Below are 24,320 nucleotides of genomic sequence, written 5' to 3'. Positions count from 1 at the left end.
GAAAACCTTGGATGTTTTTCTGTTTACACCTGGAAATGAACAAGATCATGCACATTTTATTAGATGCGCCCTGGAACAACATTTTAATCTAAAAAATCTTGACCGTATCCCTACACCTAACCCCTTAAACCATTAATTACTTTTGCCATAACACAGTAATGTAATGCATTACAATCTAAATGTAATTTGATTACAGTTACTGATGTGAAATACATGAAGTTATGGGAATTACAAATGTACTGCTAAGATAGTAATCTTAAATGAAATGCATTTTAAAATCATGTTTTGCATGATTGTGTCAGTTAATGAGCTCTGAGCCAGAGTTATAACAATTCACTGGAGAGAACGCACACTAAAAGAAGAGTATGGCTAAACAAACATTATTTGGATTTCATTGGGCATAACAAAAATAAATACTACAGTTAAATACAAACGGTGCAGAATTAACCATTTTAACATATACAGACGCACAGAATGCTATGGAGTAGTAAAAGTGTTGTTCAGGACTGGGAGTGAAGGTACAGAAACAGATGTATTCTGTGGAAGAAAATGCTTTGGTTGACATACTTGAAGACAGAAGTGCGTGCAACTACAGTATTCTCTATATTTTCAATTGTTACGAATTCAATTTCCACAAGACTCTGTATTTTAGATAATAAAACTTTTCTATGACAGCATATGCAAAGTGTAATCCTAATCCCTGACATGCAGACCGGTTCTCCGGGCCTATCGCCAGGCAGCAGAGCGCTTACAGGGCTTCTTCTCTCATTTTCAAGTATCCAGTCTGCGATACTTCACATCATTTCCTGGCGAGATCTGGCTGAACGCTGTGCTGGTGAGGAGTAAGCTAGAGAGAGATAAGCCTATTCACACGAATTGCGCCCTGTGGAGTAAAACAGAAGGAAGAAACATAGTTGGACGTCTAAACATGTAGGATAGAGAATGTGTTCACTATGTGTATGCTTGGCTCTAAGCACAAAGCTGTAATGACACTCATCTGCACTTGGCAGATGAGTGTCGTCTCGCTATGCTACACCAATCACATTTCAATTTACTGCAGATCCTCCAATCAACACACATTACCTCAGGGGACAGAGAATCCTGAAAAGCCAGAGTCAAGCAGATGATAAGGGTTGGGGGAGAAAACACTAGTCAGAAAACTAATGGCGCACAGTCAAGCGTACAAGTGCAGATCTCAGATTTAAATAAAAAAGGATGAAGTTCCAGCTGGAAAAGATCTGATGCGCACTGACATACAGACGATCTGGCTGCAGGTCCATGAGCCTTTCCAGCAGAAAGAGGGATCAGATGTTCCTGTTTGGGGCAAAATGGAGCACTGCTGGGCTGACGCGAAAAACTTCACACTTATCAGGGCTTACGGATTTAACACTGTGACATTGTACAGGAATCACACACCTGCAGCCCAGACAATGATGATATGATAGAAAACTGTGTGCTTGAACCGGTATGCTTGGCAGAGGGAAGAAAGTAATTTTGTTCAGAAGTAATTATGTTCTTTCCCAAATAATTAACCTTTCTCATCACTTTAAGCAAATCATATTTGAATCAGCTAAAGCAGTGGTTCTCAGTATTACTAAACAAATTAATAAAATGCAACCAACCATGCACCCATGTATAATAAAAACAGACAAATACATAAGATTATGCATCCAAACAAAAAATGTATGCAATTGTGGTATAAATTCATTTTTGACTTGGAAATAAAGCTAATCGTAATACAATATTTTGCCTAGTGCTTATTTAAAGTGTTAAGTTGAAACATCTGCGGTTATTTATTTACGTAAGCATAAATTGTCCGATTAAAACATTAACTTATATAATGACCAAATATAGTACATTTCATTTAACATTAAAATGCTCAAAACAGTAAATGATTTAAACTACAATATAATTCTATAGCAATATTAACATTATCATGTTTAGTACTTATAATAACACACACACACACACACACACACACACACACACACACACACACAATATTTAATAAATCAATTAATATAAATCTATTTGGTAACAACTTGAAGCAGAACCTCAGAACGAAAGGTTTTTCTGGCCAAACACAAGAAAGGAAACAAAAACTTAAGAGAGAATAAACTATAAATAATTTATTTCTTCCTGTTGACGGATCCACAAGAGAGCTACAGCTCCGACAAACATATTACATGTAAGAGACATGTCATAAAACAAATCAAAGGGAAAACAACTACAATGGAAAGAAAAGGGAATTAGAAGACCAGGAAAATGCCACAATCAAAATGGCAGCTACACAAGCCTGCAGCCCTCTCCTCCAACTAAATGCCCAATGGCTTGTTAAAGTCTCGTTTCGCACCAGTGCAGCTGAAAGTTACTGGAAATATCAATTGCAAAGGCACTCATACTGGAGACTAAGGCAGGGTGTGCTTCAGGCAACTATACTGCTATCAGTTCCTTAATTACCTCCATGACACACTCACAGATCTCCAGCTACAAAATCAGATGATAATCCAAAAATACCCCTCTTTTGGATGCACAGAACCTCCATACTCCGTTTATTGACAACCCTTTCTTGCATAGTCTTGACATGTTGTCCACCACCACACATACTCAGTTATGACAAATATTCAGTTATGAAATCTCACGTGGCATGTAAAACATCCTTGTTGTCATCCTGACGCTCCTGCTCGTGGTTGTATGGTGTACATTTACATAAAGCTCCATGAAATCTTTGAAGCATTCGCCCTCGGGGGACAATCATTAACTGTTAAAACGAGGCAGAGATACGAAACATGACGTGGGTAGAGTATGTAAGTTATCGTTTGTGTTTGTTTGCTCTTCTGCTTCATTTTGGATGCTAAAATGTGTATATTACACGATTACGTGATAGAGATGGCATTTGAAGCCTTGTTTACATAATTTCAGCTCCCGTGGATAAAGCAGATTTCATTTACATTTATTCATTTAGCAGATGCTTTTATCCAAAGTGACTTGAAGTGCATTCAGGGCATACACTTTAGCAGTATGTGCGTCCCCTTGGGGTCGAATGTTGACTTTGGTGCTGCCAGTGCCACTGGACATTTCTGTGACATTTCTTCGTGTGTACTGATGCCGACTGATGTAAGGGTGCAAAGCAATTGACTTTTACTTACCGTTTGCCTTGGAAAGTCCTGTGGTGCAGTAGAGAGTTGTAGTGTATGTACACCTGTTTCTGTCTCTTTGTATCATTTGAAATGCATGTGCAGTTTTGCACAAAAAAAAATGTAATAAATAAATCGAACATAAAAAAGTACATCACTTTCCCAATACTGAGCCTTAAAATGTAGTTGGATATGTAGATCAACTATTTTTGCCTAAAACCAACTCATTGATCCTTCACAGAATATTTCTAAACACATGCTCATATTTCTGATTAACATCCAATTATTTTGTGTTTCAAAGTCATTAAGACCAAAATCAGGCTTCAAGCACAAGCAAAAAGCGATAGAATCCTTGTTAACATTTAATTAAAGACAAGTCAGTGTTATTTAGAAAGCAGGAGACTCTGATGCTTTGACCCTTGAAATTTGACATCAGTCTGTCAATAAGAGTCCTTTAATCTTTGGTATTAAAAGACAGTGGGAAGTGGAGCGTGTCTGAGATGTTATTTTACTCCTGAGACTAAAACTCAATGGCTTGATGGTTAAAAGGGGTGTTCGACAATTTAGTTTTGGGCAAATATTGTAGGAGTAAACGAACATCTGTGACAGAAAATAAATTCGAAACGATGCCATCTCATCCCAAATACCACCAAAAAATGAAGAAAGCACCACTCGTCTGAAAATGCAAAACGTGGTCAACATGCATTAATGAGGCCTTTAGATTCTATTAGAAGAAGTAAATTAACTTTTACATGTCAGCGAGAGTCCATTATTACAACATTATTAACTCATTCAAACAAAATGAATTGAAATAACAACACAGGACCCAATGTTTTTCATAAAGTCTCAATATCTTAAATTTTATTTCATACAATACATTTTACAATGAAATCTTAAGCAGGACCGGTGGTGAATGTACAAAGGTGAGAGAGGACACCTCAGTCTCCGTTCTCAGTCAAATCTTTTTGGAAGTCACACCTCTTTATTGCCACCAGGCTAAATATATACACTAAATTACAAGGTACATTTTTTCTTCATTGTTCATTATTGCACAACTTTTTGTTTGGTTTTTATATGAACAGAATCAACAAAATAAAGCAATCGATCCATTTTGACAATATAGTACAAAGAAAGCAAAAATAAAGTGTTATGTATACATATATTTATATATATATATATATATATATATATATATTCATAAAGTCTTTCATATAAACAGCCTCTCAACACGATAAAACCAGTCAAACTGCAGCAGAAAGCCAGAGAAGTAGCGGTGAGTAAAGCCACGCCCCCAGTGATTTTGAGTGACAGCTCAGCTGATTGGGCTTGCTCGTAGGAAGTACGTCCCACTCATGAAAGCTTAATCGTTTGTAAAGTTTAAGCACCCTTAGATAGCTTGAAACGATCCTGCGCAAATTTACGTCTTTCATTATATTCTGTGCTCTCAATCTTTAAACACTATATGCTTTACAAATACAAGTCACCTTCTAGATTTTCTATTCCACAGACCCATAAGACACGGGACACATCAAACAACCATAATAAGCTTAAAATATTTCACCTCCCCATTCCGCCTCCCCTTTCCTCTGAAGAGCTCTCATCACGCGAGGTATCGGTTTCTGTGATGCTCAAACCCATCTACTATGCTTCACTCTCATCCAGCTCACACCATCCGAGATCCATTGGATTTGCCACTCCATCAGCTGCTGCGTAAACACTGTGAAGATGTTAGCATCCTATATGTGCTACCAAGCATAAATCTTTCTTAAAATCCCCCAGTGGATATCTAGTGGCTCAATCGCTGCATCAGACTGCTGGGATAAAGGGCTCTGTATGTTAACAAATGTGGAAACATGACATAAGGCTGTGCTTCGTACTGTTCAAACAACCGATAATGAGACCATTCATCTCTCTCTGCTGCCACTCGAATAAACTAAATGGATAGAAACACCCAAACACATCACCCATATATACTTGTAAATTTCAGCATCATGGGTTAAAGAAATCTTTTTCCTCAGATTCACACAGTTCAAACCCTATATGACTTACTTTATTCTGTGCAGCATGCAAAAAGAAAAAAAAATTCCATGCAATTTTAAAAAATGGTGCTTTCAAGCTTTAAAGCAAAAGTACTATAAAAAGCACAATCAAAGTGGTCCATAGAGCTCATGTGCAATGCAATATATTAGTGATTAGGGCGAGAAACAGACTGAGATTTAGGTTGCCAAACTCAGGAACTGAATCAGTGAGTGAATAAATCATTTAGACTAGTTTCGTGGACCAGATTAAAAAATAGTAAAGAATACACTGAAAACATGTGACTGAAGTATTTAAATCCATTGTTATTGGTAAGACTGGACCACTAAAAATGTCTTAAGTCGCTGGGGTATATTTATAACAATAGCCAAAAATACATTGTATGATTGTATCATTATGATATTAAGTAAGGTCATGTTCCATCAATGGAAAGCTTATTTCTTCAGCGTTCAGATATTGTATGAATCTCAATTTAGAAAAAGTGACACTTATGTTTTGTTTTTTCTTTTTAGTCCAGGTCACATATTTTGGCCGTGTGTACATCCCAGATGTTTTATAATAATCATATTTTTCTTAATCATCTTGGAGGATCATTACAGAAAACCCGCTACAGAAATGTTTCCAAAAGAGCCGTTTCCCACTTCCACTTTCTATGCCATGATTAATTTCATAGACGATGCAACATAAAACCCATGCAAAGACAAATGTGAAAATCCCAAATGATCCATCTTCCTCCCTCTTCTTTCAGCGTTGGCTTTCATCCCGCTCTCTCATCGTCTGCCATCTCTCTCTCCTTTCCCCCTTCTTTCTGTCCATCTTTCCAAAACATCAAAGTGTTGGAGACATCAGAGGACTGATGTGAGGAGATGCTAATGCATCCATCCATTCATTCATGCACGGCTGGGACCATTCGATTGTGAATGCGGAGCAGGGGCCCAGAGTCTACCCATCCGCCCAGCCTTCTGGGGCTTCATGCAAGTCCCACATCTCCTCTTATATAGCATTCAGCAATTTGTAGCTGATTTGTATCTGTATAGAGATTTCACAGCCAGGCGCTTTGGTTTCTCTCTTCATGAATGACTAAGAGAATCATAGTAACGTGTGCTATAGTAACATCCTGTGCTGGAGGTGCTGGCTTCGGACTGGTTTCCTGGAGCCCGGGGCTATACAACATATGTCACCCAGACAAACAAGGGCTATTTTCAACCTGTTTGTAGATGTCTGTGGGATGTAGTGTATGCGCCTGCTGTACCCTTATCACAGCTTTTCAGACCACATACTCCTTATTTCTCTCTCGGCGAGCTGCTATTTTCTATGAAAGCAGAGTGGTACAGTGAAAAGGAGTGGCGTAGCCCTTGTTGGGGCCGTATAGTGCAGAGACGGTGGCTGTAATGGAGAGTTTGAGCATCTCTCGTGTATACACAAAAGCCACAGCCAATGATAATCGGCTTTTGAGAACGAGCGGCGAGCACAGACTGCATCAATGCGCAGGGGCACTTTCGTTTTTTAATGGCCCTTAGCGCACAAGTCTCCTAATTGCCATGATAAATATGTAATACAGTCCCAGGGGCCGTTGCCTAGTGTGAACTTGCAGTCGCGCGCCATGCACAAGTTGAATTTTCTAGAGGCACACCAACGCACGTGCAGCTCAACGTTTACAAGGAAGGAAGAAAGAGAGAAAGACAGATAAGGAGAGCAAAGGGTGAGAGAGAGCATTTTGTTGTGACAGATCAGGAGCTGCGCACGGGGTTGATGAAAAACGGCAAATGCTATCTTTGCATCTCCTTTATTCTTCATACAATAGGCCAGCGTCATAATTGCTACAGAGAACATGACACATCAGGAATAAATTGCTAGTGATTTTTTGTCTCTCAGCGCCTATCTGCAACACTGCTTGCCGCTGTATTAATGTCAACCCGGGCAAAACAGTCTTTGAGTAATCTCTTTCCAATATTAGCACTTCACATTCTAATAGAAAAACGGATGAGGTTTTTTATCGAGTTAATATACCGCGTGAATGCAAACAAATGGTCATTTAAATGAAGCGGAACGAAGACGAAGAGGGACAGTAGAGGCTTTACCTGCTGTGCATGGACCATGTTAAACAGTGACACAACATTCAACTAGACAAATGAGCAGCCTTTTAGTCTTTTGCGCTGAACTCTGAATCAAATCCAATCACGAATGCAGCCGCGCGTGACGATATTGATGTGATTGCATCATGACATTAGGATGCAATTAGCAGTGAACACTTCTGTTTTGGGAGTGTAGGCCTATAACCACCAGGGCTGAGAGGAAGCATCACTAAAAGCAGCAACACATCTAATTTATTAACTTTTTTTATTTTATTTCAGCAGTGGCACAAAATGGTTTCAAATTAGTTTGCTTTCTCACTTGAAAACGATTAAGTGCTACTTCACTGTTTTTAATGTAAGACACGTACTCACATCCTGTCCTTGCTCAGGTAACATTGGAGAGCCTGATAATTTTGAATGAATTGATTTGTTCAGATGTAAATAAACAAACAAAAAAATGCTTATAGTGCAGCCATTTTTTTGACTACTTTAATTTAGCTACTTCCAATGATTAGCATTTTTCATGGTCTTTAACACTGACAATAACCAACGGCCAAACATAGTCTGCGCTTTCTAAGACCTTGCCTTTAAAATAAGATATTGTACCATGAAAGCGGAAAAGATTTTACCTTGTTCCAGGCAGAAAACAGAAGTTAAGGATTCATGCCTCAGCAAATTCACTGAGAGCCCTGTATATATAATGTATTGTCCCCTATAATGCTGAAGCATATTTGGATTTCCACAGAGCACTTGGTGCAGTCATTTAGCAAGAAAGATGTGGATTGCAGTTTTTTTTTAATAAGAGCAACATGCTCCGAATCCATTTCTGCAACGTGAAATGAGGTTCTGGAAATGGAGCCTTGAGCTAAGAGTTAGAATTCAACATGTTTGGCTTGATAAAAACAAGATCATGTTTGTTAAGATAAATAACAACATCCATGACTAATGACGACAGGAGGATATAGACACGGCTCGCTTAATTAATGTAGATGCAGCATAAATAAATAAACAGACAAAACATGCTGGAAATAAACATTGTTATTTTTCTGACCAAGCTAAACTAAAAAAAAAAATCATGCTCTGATATATTGTTCACATTACTACTTCAAATCAAATGATTCTGCAAATGTTTACATAAAGCATCGGGCAACTACTGCATTTCTCTCAAAACTTTTTTTCTTATCTTACAGCATCATTATATGTAAAGAAACAGTTTTGAAGTCAATTCGAAATAACTCAAACAGGTCAGAATTAAATATCCTGTTTTTTTTCCTTTTCTGCACCAAAAACGGCAAGATACTAGTTAACATGAGCAGCAACTAAAGGATTTTTCATTTCAATAGCTGAAATGAACACCGAAACAATAAACTGCACATTTTAGTGGTGCCCTAATTTAGATGCTTACTATTGGGCCATAATTCAATCACAGGCAAGGTGAGCCTGGGCAAAATTAATAACAAAGATTTGACACTTCATAAGCCTGTCGTAGCGCACACAGACAAGCCCAGACAGTAGCAGGCCTGCCGCACCCTAACAACAAATTATGATGCCGTCATTGCAAATAAGAATCATCATCAGTCTCAGGCCCCCAAAAAGATCTCTCTCATTTCCAAGTAAGGTTCTGGGGCAAGGATTTCAACCCAAACACCTGCCGTCTCGAGTCAGGATATGAAATTTATTCCAAAAGTTTACTTTTACTACAAAAGCTACTTTTCTTTTTCTTACAATTTGTAATTTTAAATCAGAATCAAAAGGGGATTCATAATTGCAGAGACAAATGAATGAATTATCATTGCCATCAGCTGTCTATTAAACATACATAACATTCACATAATAGGCAAAGTCAACCAGTGAAATCAATGAACTGAAGCTGAACCCACATTAGCTAAGCTCTCAGAAACATGAATATTAATGGACTTTGCCACTAATTTTTTACCATAAATGTATGATTCAGGACTAGGGAAAAACATGCAAGCAAGCAAATTCATGTTATATGCAAAGTCCTGCATAGTAATATAACCTCTTTCAGGAAACAGCTTCAGCTTAAACATTTCCTGTGCCTCATGGGAATAAAACAAAACGAAAAGCTCCAAATTAATTTCTTACTAATATAAACTAACCCAAAACATGTCTGCACGCAACAGAAAAAGTACCAGCAGTCTGACTTCTCTCACTTAACTTCTCAACACATGGCTGTCTACAGAACAGTCTAATATTAAAAACTCCATTCGATCAAAATGCTTTTGTGGCTGTTAGTCCTTTTGTATTAGCTTTGTGGTCATCTGTGTGCCATTGTGATCCTAAACACTGACAAAAGTGACCTTTTTGCAGATATGCACAACTAAAATTTGATCTTTTGCTTCTGGAAATATCGATGACTCGTCCTGCGCTCACTCATTCTGGCCAGTCAAATGAATAGAAAGTGGGGTTTAGAAGATGCAGTTAGTGCTTCTCAGCTGGTTTTGTTCAGGAATAAAATACTCAAATGTATTAATACTGACTGGCATAAAGTTTAACAACATTTAACGTCATGTTAAATTCTATGGTTCGTGCTCAAGCCCATTAAGGCTATCACCTTTTACCAAGATGTTGCAGGCCACCAGTTGAGAGGCACTGCTGCAGAGTGTACTGGAGGTATCAGCATTGCTTCCAATGGGGCAGATTGACAAGCACATCAGATAACTCTCAGCCTTTGTTCCTGTTGTCACAGGATGTTTATGGTGTTTTTGTCTTTTATCTCTTTCGCTCCTCATTTTTTCCCTTATCGACACTAAATGCGGTTGAGCTTAAGTATCCAAAACCGAGCAGAATGTCAGGAGCGATTTGCTTTGTGTCACCTTGATGAAACTGTTGTTTGTGCGTACGTGTGAGTAAGCTACCATATTTCAGGTGCATGAAGTGCTGTGCTCTGTGATGATGGAGAGCTACTGCCTTGATTTAGTGATTGCCAAACAAATCAAACGAGAGAGAGGGAAGAGAGAAAGAGAGAGAGAATCAGACACACCTACTCAGACTCTACACATGAGATTTCGCCAACAAGCTGCAATTTAGTCCAAAATTACAACACCTAGAAGTCATTTTAACCATTTCGTTTGTCTTTTTTCTTTTCGGAAATGTAAAGTTACAGATAATGACACATTCAAGGCCATGCGATACACCGCAAGGGCGTCCATCTCATTGTCCTCCTAGAGGTGCCCTGGTCATTACGGAAGATCATTTTTTGTCATTAAGTGGGAGGATCACCTTTACTTTACCCGTATGACTTCTGTAGCGATTAGCTCTTGCTTTATTCCAGTCAGACGGTGAGAGTAATTACTCAACCTCTAGATAAAACACTGATGTCAGAGGTTCTCCATACATCTAAACGACACTCTCAGAAGCTGTAATGATTAGATAAGAGCGCATATGAGTCAAATATAAAGCATACGACCTCCAGAACTTCCCAAGCACCGACGTAAAAGACAAAAACTGCAGCTACAGAAACGTTACCCTTTCAGAAGGCAATTTACAAACTCAGCCAAAGATCACCCCTTTATTTCACATGATAAAATGAAATATTTTGACTTGATTTGTACAGTGGTTTGACAGCCCGCATCCTAAGATTCCCAAGGCGGGCAACACCACAGTCCTATGAGCGCGTGGTCAGGACATGAGACAGCAGAGCAGCTGACATTTAAAGGACAGATTGCTGGAGGGGAGAGATGGTTTAGGTGTAGAGAAACAACACTTCTCCCATGAGTTTCCGCATCAGAGCTTTCTGAATGACCACACAAGCATGCTGAAGCACTAGTAGCGTGTCTCTCGTGTCAGAACCTCTCTGGTCTTTTTCCACCCATCTTCATTTTCCCAAGGGTCATGCTACATGGAGTTTATTGCTTCTTTTAGAGGGGCAAAGCAATGCAATTTACTTAAGATTATCCAAATTAAGCAGTAACACATGAGCACGCTGTACTGAATATCAGCACGAGAAATTAAAGTTAGTGAAAAATAAGAACACTGTCTTCAAGCGCAGAACAAAAGCCAACAGAGTGCATAAGTGTTTGCCCACTTTTTCCCACAGTATCTTTGCCTCCAGTAAAGAGTTAAAAGCCATTACCTAAACCATGTGATGTAAATCACAACATTTAAATGTTATTTTGAAACCAAAACGTGTTGAGAAATCTGACTAAAAGGCAAAGGTGTCATGACTTTAGAGAGGAAAAAAACTACAATCCCATAAAACATGTGAATGACAAGACTGAATAAAAAAAAAAGAGGTAAATGTAAAACTATTGACTTAATGGTTGACTGTATATAGAAATTACAATTACTGCAAAATATGCATGTGCTGCATATATAAATGTTTAAGCACTCATTGTCTAAATCTTTTTGAATTTAAAACGAATTTAGCATTAAACTTTCCGTATGGAGAATCAGATTTTTATTTCTGGAGTGAACATGAAAAGCTGCTAAGATCCACAATGAAAGACATATTTTTCTAAATATATAAGCCATACAGACATAAAATGAGATGAAATTTATGATAGAATTTTCATTTTTGGAAAAATCAACAGTTTAAATAATAATATATATATATATATATATATATATATATATATATATATATATATATATATATATATATATATATATATATATAAAAGTCATAAAAACCCAGTCATCAAGCGCCGCGTGTTGCCAACCAACATACAACAGAAGATGTGAGCAGAATGGAGGAACCACAAAGAGCACTGCAATCAAGCCTGTTATTTTCCTAGGTTTTGGGTTTTTTGCATTTCCTGCTCCCTGCTCATACAAAACAAAACAATCCCACTTCTACTCCACACCGCTCACGCACACACAAACACTCTGAGTCATTCCAACAGTGAAAATGTAGTCCTAAAAGCGATATACTGTATCAATACTCGTTGAGCCAATCAGATTCGAGGAACAGAATTGTCCATCTAAGCCAGCGGAGGCTTCAAACCAAAATTGCAGACGACCACAGCTATCTCATGGGAAATACAGTCTCATCAATAATCCAAAAGTAAATTAAGTTTACATTAACAGAGTTTCAGGAAGACCTTAGGGTGAGGAGAAAAAAGCAAAAAAAAAAAAACCCTTAAGCCTCAATCACTCTAAAATGCATGTATCATTGTCATTGGTCGTAGCACACATGCAGTTTGATATATAAAAGGATATGTACATATGTTCAACCCAGTGACAAGACACATGGAATTTCGTATAAAATCTCACCTATCACTCCAGACCGTTTAACACCACACGTACGTACACGTAATATATGCATCGTCAGAATTTTCTTTAAGCTACATACACTTTCAAACTATACAGTGATGGCTATGAGTAAGCTTTCAGTTAACCTGTTACTGTAATAAACCTGGCCTCACTTGTATCCTGCTGTAACGGCGATGCAAGCTTATTAGAGCAGTAAATGCAAAGTCAAATCAAATGAACATTAACATTTAACATACAGTCCTCCTTTTTCCAGCCATCTGTCTCCCTGAGGAAACAGAGCATTCGGTAGTGGTATTTTCCAAGGCCCTGAGTTCGAAATGACTTCATTTGTTCATCTGAACCATTGGCAGCCCATCTATTCTCAAAGCTCGAACGGTTGTGTAATGTGATCAGCCCTCAGGTCGTGCAGTTTTTGTTACTTAATAAACAAGGGTAAATATAATCTACTTGAAAAAGAAAAAGACGTTGACATCATTATGTATATTCGGGGCACACAAAGCTACTCTTTATTGCTGTAGTGTCAGACTAACCTTTGAAGTCTTGCGCACTATTAGCAAAAATTGTCTGGTGAGATCCAAGAACACCTTGGAAACCAAGTAAGCCCTTTGTTGTTGTGTTTTGCTGATTAAACTTTAATACTTCGGTGTTCCTCGTTTCGAAAACCATGAATGAAGTGACAATCCTGCACTTAGGTCCTGACTAAACCACAACACAACTGACATAATGTACAGAGACCCAGACGTCATGGATGGACAGTCACTACCAATCAAATGACAATGAAGATCATCAACAGGTCAAGTCTACACGTGATATTCACCTGAATATTCTAAAAGAAAAAAAAAAAACAGGGGTGCTAAACACTACAGCAGACTAAACTAAGATATTTGGAGATATTTGGAGTGTCATACCTAGAGTTGCTCCATTTGCACATGAATACAGTGACCAAGTCTAAGCTAAATAAAATAAAGAGCAAACGAGTGCATTTTTTTTTCAGAGGAGGAATAATAAATCAGAGGTGTCCTACTGCAGTCCAGTAACCATGCTAAAGAAAATTCATGTAGAAATATTGATTCAGTTGCAAATCCAATCAACCTAGATTTGTCAAAATGAAAGCTAAATATCACCGTCTTGTGTTTTCCTCATCTGACATGCCATCCGAGGACCAAAATAAAGCAGAGGCTCCAGGGTTCTTGAAGAAGCGTTTAAATCCCATGGCCTGTTCATCATCCTTTGTGTCTGGCTGTAGTCAACATCCATGAGTTCATGTAATCCACAGTCTAAAATCCTTTAATGTTTTTTTTTTTTTTTTTTTTTTTCCTTTTTTTTTTGTTTTGTTTTGTTTGCTTGGTTCTTTTTACCCGAGCATACAAAAAGTACCCTCCACCTAATCAAAATTATAAAAATGGAAGCCACTTGCAGGGAATAAAGTCATATAGAGAAATGTTCTTGGGTTGTGGGGAGGAGAACGGTGACCACAACAATGCGCGTCACCTATTCCTTGATCCAGAGCATCTCAATAAAAAAATATCTGAGTAAAAACCTCACTGCTTTCTTCCAGCATTGACATCTTCAGTAATTGTTACAATGAACTTCTTTGTAAAGAGACTCTCCGTCATGCAGAGGACTGTTCTTTGTCCTCGTGTCTATATTTTCTTCATCTCCTGATGCAAAAGGTAGGAGATTACATAATTCTACATTTGCCCTTTAATCAAATATATAAACAATAATTTAAATAAACCTGAATAAATAAATAAATAAATCTGAATAAATAAATAAATAAAATAACAGACAGATTGGTAGATGTCTGATTTCCTCTCATTAATTTTAGTCATTCTCTTAACAAATGCTTTGCTTCAGATTAAATGATGAACACTATTCTCTCTCTCCAATGATGTAAGATGCAAATATAAAAAAAAACCAATATGAAAAACAAACCAAAAAACAAAAAAAACAACTGCAAAAATATATGTATATTGAAAGTTAAATTCTAAAATCTTTAATGTATTGTAACGGCATCAAATCTTTGACAGTGTCCTCGTTTAGAGAACACATCTCTTTTTCTGTCATTTTTTTAAATGTATCTCCTTATCTTTTCAGTTCTAATATATATATACTTTGTAACTTTTTTTTTTAAACTAACTTTCAAGAAACTCCCAGCATTCCGGCATACGGAAAGCTTTACCTGTACCGTATGTCATCTCCTGACCTGATTGTTCAGGCAGTTGTTTGAACAGTCCCCTTCGGTCTAGTCATGCTCTAAGGGGCCAAACTGCTCTCAGGTCTCTCTATCCAGTTTCTCTACGGTCCTGTTGGACGTTTACCACAAGCAAATACAAAATGGTAACAGGTCATAAACGAAAACAGGGAGATAGAGAGAGAAAGACTTTGAGATGGAATGCCACATGTCAAACTGCTCCCTGAAAAAAACAGAGATTGAGTAGTGGGCCTTAGAAATAACTAACACTAGGTAAACTTTCATCTATTTCTCCTGGAGCCCACGATTGTTATTTGGCTTGTACTTTTTTCGCCGTCTTTTCCTTGTGCTGCCTCCGACTGCCTCTCTCTTCTTGCTTCTCTACTTTCTTTCCAGGGGCTGGTGATGTTACCCTGTGGCTCTTTTATAAACACCTTTTCTTGGGTTGTGAGAGTCCCGTGGTCTAAGCTGCCCGTGCTGTTGCACTTTTTCACAGACGGGGCCGCTAGAGAGCTCGGCAAAAGCAGCGACGTCAGCGACAGGCTGCTCGGCGTCTCTGAGAGCTGCTGGCTGTCGCACGTCTGGTTAGAACCGTACCGTACCATCCCTACGTCCTCATCGGAGCCTTGCCGAGCTCTTCCTGCACTGATGTCCGTATCACAGCTGCTCTTGCTGCGCTGGTGTCCCCTCGTAGCTTGGAGGTTCTGGGAGGCCGGAGGGCTGGGTCTCAGGGTCTCCGTGGAGAGGCTGGCGCGGTCGTCGAGGAGTGTGTCCAGCAGAGGCTGGGTGGTGGATACGATGAAACTGAGCCCTTCTTCCATGGTGGTCGGTAGGCTGCTCTCTGAGCTCCCCGTAGCCAGGGAGGAGTCACTGTGAGATGGATACTGAGGGGAGAGAGGTCGAGGTTTTAGCAGTACGTTTACATGGACAACAATACTACGATATTAACGCGATTGAGAATCTACCATGAGAATAGAGATTTCTGAGTAACTTAATCATACTTAAACACAAATCAAAGACTTCTGTAGTACTTTGTACTCTTATCCAGAGTTTTGTTTGAATTTGATCAATTCAGATTCCAATTCTGCTTAACGATTCTGATTCCTATCTATTTTCGATACCTATAAGCTAAAAACATCCAGAATAGAATTAAGTCAAACATTTAGATGTCATTTATTCTGTGTCTTTTTACAAAATGTTCTGTTGCAGCTGAACAGCATGAGCAAAATACAGAACACAGCGAGAGGAATTTTGCTTACGTATTTAAAAAAAATATTACGGCAAAAACAACTAGATTAATATAAATATTAATATGATGTAAACAGTCAAAAATTAAGTAGCAACAAACAAATCAATTAGCAATGTCATGAATAAATAGTCTACAACTGATCCAAATTTCAGGTACAGAAATTAAAAGTTTAAAAACACTGCATAGTTTTCTTTTAATAAATAAAATATATATGAGTCAATTAAATTTAAATATATTCAGTCAAGATCAGTGAATGTTTTTCTTTTAACATTAATGCGTTTATTAGGCCGCCGTTTCTAGCAAGTAGCATGATGATACTGCACTTTAAGCTTTTGGAAAATTAAAAATGAAACACGCAAAACTGTACATGGTACAATAACGAAGTCTGTATTTTTATACGTCAGATTCTGCCTCTAATCGATCTATGCGCTATAACATAAAACTGGAATATGAAAGGAATATTTTAAAAGCAACTTAGCATCTTAGCATTGCTGAACTCCATGTAAACGTATTGAATGACATGCAATGCATGAGTTGATCATGTGCGTAAGATCAAACCTGTGTGGTGAGCAGCTTGGTGTTTGCTCCAGGAGAGCGTAGAGACGCCCATGAGGCTGGGGAAGTTAGCCGAAGCCCTCTTGGTTTGTGTCCCGGCCGGCCTCTCGGGGGCGCGGGGAGGGCTGCGGCAGCTGGGTGGAAGAATTCGGCAGGGAGTCGGATGGGAGTGGTAGAGCGGCTCGACGCTCCAGAAACCCCCGGGTGCTCCTCATTACTGCTGCTACAAGGAACTCCACCTGCACACAGATTCAGTTACTGAAATGAATCGGAGGTAGCCAACAGGATGCAGATTTGAGTTTGAATGTAAGGAAGTTGAATGACACTAACAATGTTGGTAACAAAAGCTGTTGGCAACATTTTTAAATAATCAAGTATTTGTTCAAAACCTGTGCAAATGTTGCCCTAACTTTCCAAAATTGGTCACACGGCACAAATTTTTGATAGTTCCTAGCATGCACTGCAGCTTGAAAATAATTATGCGGTAAATATTATTTAAAAAATGCAACTGGTTTAATATAAATTTAAATATATATATATATATATATATATATATATATATATATATATATATATATATATATATATATATATATATATATATATATATATTTTTATTTATATATATCTGATCAGACTTATCTGATGCTGGATAATTGTTTTTTTTATTCTTAAAGGTATAGTTTCTGTCACTAATTACTCACTTATCGAATTTCATGTAATAGGTTGCCTTTTTGAAGTCAGGTCAACTGTTGTTTCTAGTGTTCAATTCAAAACCAAAATATTTAAACCATTTTTAAATTCTGAACCTTGCACAACTAATGCATCTTTTTTTAATCTTTTCTGACTTTGTCCTCCATTTTCATTCCCTCAGTACTGTGGATGTGCCTCATTACCTATGCTGTGACGAGCAGGTGTGTTTTGAAGTGGACTTTGAGAACTGCCTCCATTCACTGCCGCCCCATCTTCTGTCCCAGAGCTGTGAACCCGAGAGGGTCGCCGTAACCTGCTGTGACCTCTCCCTCCAGGTTCTTCAGTGTTCAGGCACTCATCACAGCCCCTTTCCTGAGCAGAAATATTAGCATGTGCTTTTCAGGATCTTTTAAGCATCTTATTTTCTTGGTAAACTCAACATTTTCAGACTCTTTGCATTCAGGGATTCCCTCTATATCAGTAAAAGAGATTAAGAAACGATTAAACTCTAGATAATCTGAGCTATCAGCCTCACATACTGTCCTTTATGGCGTTTCTCTAACAAATAGCTAGAGATGTTTAAGTCCGCTGAAGCATTACTCTGTTTAAGCGGCGGAGCTACATGCCCCGTGAGACTGCAGGATTTAGACTAATAGCTTATAGTTATTTGATTTCTTCTGTCTAATTAGTGCGAGTCTGTGGTCATTCTCACTGATTATATATAATTAACAGATCCTTGTTTGAGATATAAGGGATTACAGCAGTTTATACATCAGATAGAGGTAAATCATTTTCAGGGGGGCAGAGTTTTCATCTGTTACTAAGCATAAGCCACCGTTAAGGGCATAAACAAAAATTATATGAAAACTATATCAACTTCATATGCTGTCTCTTAAAAAGAGCCAAATAATTCAACATTTATGAAGTTACTAAAGATTTCTTCTTCATATAAATTATGTCCTTTGAACATTTTCTATACGAAAGAATCCTAAACGTTTTCACAAAATATTAAGCTGCAGTGTTTTTTTAACTTAATAATAGGAATGCAGCTTTGCAATTTATTAAAATAGAAAACATTTTACATTTTAATACTATTTGACAATATTATGCATGCAATAAATGTACCAGTGATGAGTGAATTCTTTCAAAAAACACAAAAAAATGAAAGTGTTTACTTAATATTAGTGCATTCCTTTAAACGGCTTTTCAAACATTTCAAAGTGTAGATACTAAGATTATTAAAGGGGTGAAGCATTCGAAATGACAAGATTTTTGTGAGAGAAAGTTCACCTTGCCCTCTCTGGCAGCCATCTGGTACACGCTCTGCTCATCCAGGCTCAGGTCATCAGGCAGCGCTGGTGAAGATGACTTATCTGAGAGCTGCTCCGACCTCAGAGACGCCTGCTCCAGCTCAGCCATGTGGATCTGCTGTAGGCAAGAATTTATAGCAATGACAATTGGGAGGGATTTCAATCATTAAAATACTGCCCCACTGTTTGGATTTCCGCAGACTTATACTACATCGCAGTCTACTGGAGTTTACAGAGTCCTGAAACGAGTTTGAGTGATTAAACTGTCAACGGAGACTTTGAATTGTTATGGACAGCATGGTTTATGTCTGACAACGTGATGATGACTTTCCAAAGAGGAAATCTGGGTAATTCAAGAAGAGGGACGTTTAGAGTCAAACAGAGTGAGTGGGAGAGAAGAGCTTGCAAATCAGAGATGTATGGAGAGCAGAGACTGTGGAGGGGAGGGGAGTGGAAACAGACTGATGGACTGACATTGTTGGCAGCTTGGCAGAATGGTGGGATGACAGGTGTGGAGGTTAAGGCTTGAATTACTTCTTTCCTGAACTACCCCTGTCCTGTCCGTCACTCTGATGGGACACAAGCATTTAGAGATATTGTGTGTGTACATTACATAATGTGTAATAACATCTGTCAATTGATCTTTCTATGTATCTATGACACAGTTCAGTAAAAATAGTATCATTATGAAATGACCTAAACTTTTTCTACTGTAATATATGTTAAAATTAGATGCGACCCTGGACCACAAAACCAGTCATAAGGGCTATTTCAATTTCTTGAATATCTATATATATATATAAACATAATCTTTACTTAATGTCTTAATGACTTTTGGCTTAACAGAAACATTTATAATTTTAACCCATTCAATGTATTTTTGGCTATTGCTATAAATGTTACCCAGTGACTTTTGTGGTCCATGGTCACATATTTTTTTCTGCATCATTACTCCAGGCTTCAATGTCACATGACCCTTCAGAAATAATTTTAATATGCTGATTTGGTGCTCAATTATGTTTTTTAGGTTCTTTGACACACACACACACACAAACACACACAAACACATACACAAACACATATATATATATATATATATATATATATATATATATATATGAAATACACCGTGTCTATACCACATGTATAAAATGTCACTGTTAAAATTCAGCAATCAACTCTCTACCTATCCTACTAGTTTCAAGTTAGCAATTAATTGTTTGATTTTTAACAATTTAAATTAATTTAACTGTATATCTTCAAAGTAATTTATTTAATTTAAATTTAAACAATGCTTAAATATATAGGCATTCTCTATTCAACTGTAAAGATTTGGATGTAGGTTAGTTTTTAAGATTAGAGTGCATTAGCAAACACTGACACAGCCCCAGCGTACCTCTTGTGGATGAGTCCTGCAGTCCTTGCAGACAGGAGGGGAGGAGTAATGATGGAAGACGGAGCCAGAGAGGTTGTCAATCATCAGCATCTCCCCTTCAAACGAATCTTTGATAAGCAGAGATACACTGTCCAGCCACAAGTTCTCCTGGGATACAAACACAACACCAGAGTTAATAACACATTGTTATCAACAATAACTCACTAAAGAATGTGCATGGTTATCAGCTAGGGTTTGGGGCACTGGGAACAAACCAAAATCTATATGATGGAGCACACTAAGGGCCAATTTTTTGGTGTTAGGTTTTACTAAAAATGGGAAGTCATGCATTAGCACTGATAAGGCATCTGACCTATGCATTTCCTGTTCAGACACAATATTTCTGGTAGGAAAGTATTTTAATCAATCAAGCAATTTAGTACACTAACATTAGCAGTCTTCAAATTGCTGCCATTTGTGCCAATATTTAACGCCCGAAAAAGCATGTCTTCAACTATATTGCCTTTGAAATGGCTGAAATAATTTTTGCACAACAGAGAACAAAGAGAGCGTAGTAAAAGGGAGATGGTATTTTTCCAAAAGTATTCATTTATTTTAAATGCCAGAACATATTATCTGAACATATAATTTGCCAAACCATGATTTTCTTGGTCTCCGGTTTATTTCAATGCACTGCGGCTTCTTTATTCTTTATTTGTGACTAGCGAATTTCAATAGCATTTTGAAATATATTTTATACAACATTATAATTAATTCAATATATAATATAGCAACAATATAAAAAAAATCCATACTTTTATACACATAAATCCTGTAATATTGGCCAATATAAACTATATATACCATATTGCAATATACTGTGTATCCACTTTGCAATGGTTCTCGCACTAAAAAAACAGAACATCCTACCCACCTGTGCACTCACACACACACACACACACACACATTAATGAGAGGGTAGGGTCAAAGAAAGGGTCTCCTTCACTGTCACCGGACTGGTCTTAATGACGACGTTTGAGAGGAGCCTTACAGCAGCAGAGCTTCAAAGAGCAGCTGTGCATAGGGCTAAACCTGCGCGCACACACACACACACATACACGTTTCACTTCACACACACTGTAGCCGCTCAGCAAAATCCTTTGTGGAAAAAATTCAAAGAGCTAAAAGTTTGAAAAACAAGTCTCAGGCACCACAAAAGTTTTTGAAATTTGGCTCAACTCGAGGGCTCTGAACACGTAAACAAAAACCTTTTCGCCCGCATCAATCAACGTCTGCTTTAGCTTCCCTTTATAAATGCCACATCACTCAATGCTAATATCAAGATGAAGTAAATATGGTGCGAGTACGATTCCAAAACAAAATACGTTTCTGGAAGAAGGAGTAAAGATCTGACCATTCAATATTCAGTTACCCAACAGAGCAATTTAGGAAGCAGTCAAGCGAAGAATCAATCTAACACAATCAAAATGCAGCGTTATCTAATAACAGTCATTTATTTCTCCAGGTAATTGTGCTCTTTGCGTCACTGCCAATCGCTTTTGATTTCCTACACAAATAAACAAGTTGAAATGACTAATTCGAGTTAAATGAAAATTGATCAGGCTGGCCTGCCTGCTAATTCTGAGTGCACTTGGTTATTAGCAAGCAACCTCTTATGTACAATAAACAGGACTAACAAAAGAGCTCTTAGAAACACCAGCAAACCTCAGCACTTATAATGAGAGTTTGACGGCAGGACTTCACACTTCAGGCCTGACACCAACTCACAGGCTGCTATTATCCCCTCAAGATTAGCACCTAGCAGTGGCCAGTGTTACAGGATCACATACACCTCTGTAGTCCAGAAATTTTAGGTAACCAATTTATGGTTCCAGCCATGACCCACAGAGATAATGGCCCGCTTGGGTCTGGTTGCGGCCAATGCACCGGGCGATGCGGTCACGGCCTGTAGTGCAAGAACAATCATTTTCAATATGGCTCTGAGAGCGAGCGCCGCATTTATGGGTGTTATGGTCTCACCTGCGCCGGCGTGGGTCATAATTCGCATCGGCCGGATGGAGCGGGGAAATGCGGTATAATTGGCAGGGATGTAGTTTTAATGACATTTCAACATATGGGAGTATCGGTGTCTCAGCATATGGCTAGCTCAGCGCTCCTCAAATCGCAGGTCTCCATAAATCGAAGAGCAAGAGCGTGTACACTTCCAAACCATCTCATTTAATGAGCTTTCTGGCGGCTTCCCGGTGGCAAATCACTCAACACATGGCGAACAGGTGTGAATTCAAGGAAAAGCATCTGCCGGTTTTGCACTTTTCTGAAGGTTGTGTTTTACAGGTAGATGAATCAACCGGAGATGGTCTTGAACTCAAGGCAAAACAAGGCACAGTCTGATTCTAGTCTGTTCTGCGCTTTCTCCTTTGCTGACTATAACTGTGGTTTTGTACAGTGCTGATCATGGGGAAAATTATGTGTTACTGGGACCTAATAAGTACATGCTGTTTCCTCCCAGACCGACACATTAACACAGTTCGAGTCCCATTCACTAGCTCTGCGTACGTAAATATTTTTGCGTAAAAACTATGTAACGTGTTCAGCCCATCCCATACAATGTACATTTTTGAAAGAGGTTTCTTATGCTTACTGAGGCTGTATTTATCTGATACTTAAAAAGTATCAAACGCGATTAATTGCATCCAAAATATGTGTGTGTATTGTGTAGATCTATTATGCATATGCAAATATACACACATACAGTATAGTTTTTGAAAATATATATGCATATATGTGTATTTATATATAAATATATACAGTACACACATATGTAAACAAACATTTATTTTGGATTCATTTGACAGCACTAGAAATATTGAAATAATTCAATATACCTATTTTCTATCTAAAAACACTTTAGAAAGTGTAATTTGTTCCTGTGAAGTTTTTTTTCAGGATTCTTTGACAAACAAAAAAAAAAAAAAATATATATATATATATATACAGTATATATATATATATATATATATATATATATATATATATATATATATATATATATATATATATATGCTTTTAAACTTTTATATAGGCTTTTAAACCTTTTTTGTCTTCTCAAGTCAACATTGAAAGTGATTCTTGAGCAACATTGCTTTTCTTCATTTTGAGTTTCTTTTAAGTCAATTAATTTTTAATTCTTTGTCTTCAGATCACAATTCTTCATCCTGTTTCCTCAAATAAATACACAACCTTGACACTAAACACAAAAATACTGTAAAAATCAAATATGCATACTAGACAGCACCATGTGACTCAGAAAAATCACCTTACTTTTCTTGGCCATGGCACACCGTGTGACCAGAAAAGCTGAAGTGCTTTAAGGACGAGAAGAGCTGTTCAGCATAAATGCTGCAGTCAGTGTGTCAGTGCGCAAGGCACAATTCAGAAGAGATGCCTGGAGTGGGAGGTGACTTCCCACCGCATTTAAAATATGTTCTGTTATAAATACACACTGAACTATGCTTGAACTCGGGACGTAAACCTCTCCTTCACAATCTGCTGCTCAGTTTCACAAGCCTTACCGGTGTAACAAATAACAGTATGTCTGAACTGTCAAATCGGTTGCCAAAGCAGCTTATCTTTGGATAAATAAGAACAGTACAAGATAAGGAACTATGCAAAATAAATTCAAATATTATTACGAAACACATAAAATCACTATTAAAAAAATGTAATTAAGTGTTATGGTAAATAAGCTTATCTTTGAATAAATAAAAACAGTACAAGATAAGGAACAGTGCAAAATAAATTCAAATATTATTCCAAAACACATAAAATCATTATTAAAATATGTAATTAAGTGTTATAGTAAATGAAATAAGGTTACAAGAAGCACAAATGTAGTAAAAATATTTATGGCTTTTGAAGGCAGGTTCACAGCCATGCTAACACCCGGAAGAATTCAGAAAAAAACAGAAGAATTCATTTTGTGAAAATTCATGCTGACCATCTGTGAATACAAAACTTAAGGAAAAATGAAGCTCATTAATGACACATTTGCATTCCTCGTGTCTCTAACCTTCTTCCGTTCTGCTCTCTCGCTCTCTGAGGAGATGAAATGCTTTCAGTCTGCTGACATGGCTTCTGCTTGAAGTCAAACTAGTTTTTCCAATTCCTGTTCTGCTGACTGTCATGCATACCTCTTTCCTGTCTCTGTGTCTGTCTTTGTCTCCTCCTCTCCATCTCTCAGCCCCAAACCTGCAGGTAGTGATAAGGACTGAGCTCACTGCATGGAAAGCCGCTGCTGTCTAGTCTGTGGTGTTTGTGTGCGTCTTTGTGCCTCCGTGTTTGTGTGTGTGTTTGTCACTATCGAGCCGAGACCCTGAACAGGTATGGGACATCACTTCCTGCAGGCAGTGATCTGTCTTTTTGGATCTTAGTATTCAAAT

The 24,320-nt window shown here is 37.8% G+C and overlaps 1 protein-coding gene across 1 annotated transcript in view; it reads right to left on the bottom strand.

Moving 5' to 3' along the window:
• Positions 1-11,886: 11,886 nt before the first annotated feature.
• Positions 11,887-24,320, bottom strand: part of cacna1ia (calcium voltage-gated channel subunit alpha1 Ia) — a 148,482-nt gene continuing 136,048 nt past the window's right edge. The window contains 5 exon segments of the mRNA XM_043235654.1: positions 11,887-15,562; positions 16,486-16,721; positions 17,379-17,547; positions 18,466-18,603; positions 19,882-20,028. Of these exon segments, the coding sequence (XP_043091589.1) occupies positions 14,960-15,562; positions 16,486-16,721; positions 17,379-17,547; positions 18,466-18,603; positions 19,882-20,028 (1,293 nt within the window). The 3' untranslated portion in view covers positions 11,887-14,959.

The sequence above is a fragment of the Puntigrus tetrazona genome, chromosome 3 (genome assembly GCF_018831695.1).
Source record: "Puntigrus tetrazona isolate hp1 chromosome 3, ASM1883169v1, whole genome shotgun sequence".
NCBI classification, from domain to species: Eukaryota; Metazoa; Chordata; class Actinopteri; order Cypriniformes; family Cyprinidae; genus Puntigrus; species Puntigrus tetrazona.
The sequence above is the reverse complement of the archived record's forward strand: the minus strand, read 5'-3'. Positions and strand labels throughout refer to the sequence as shown.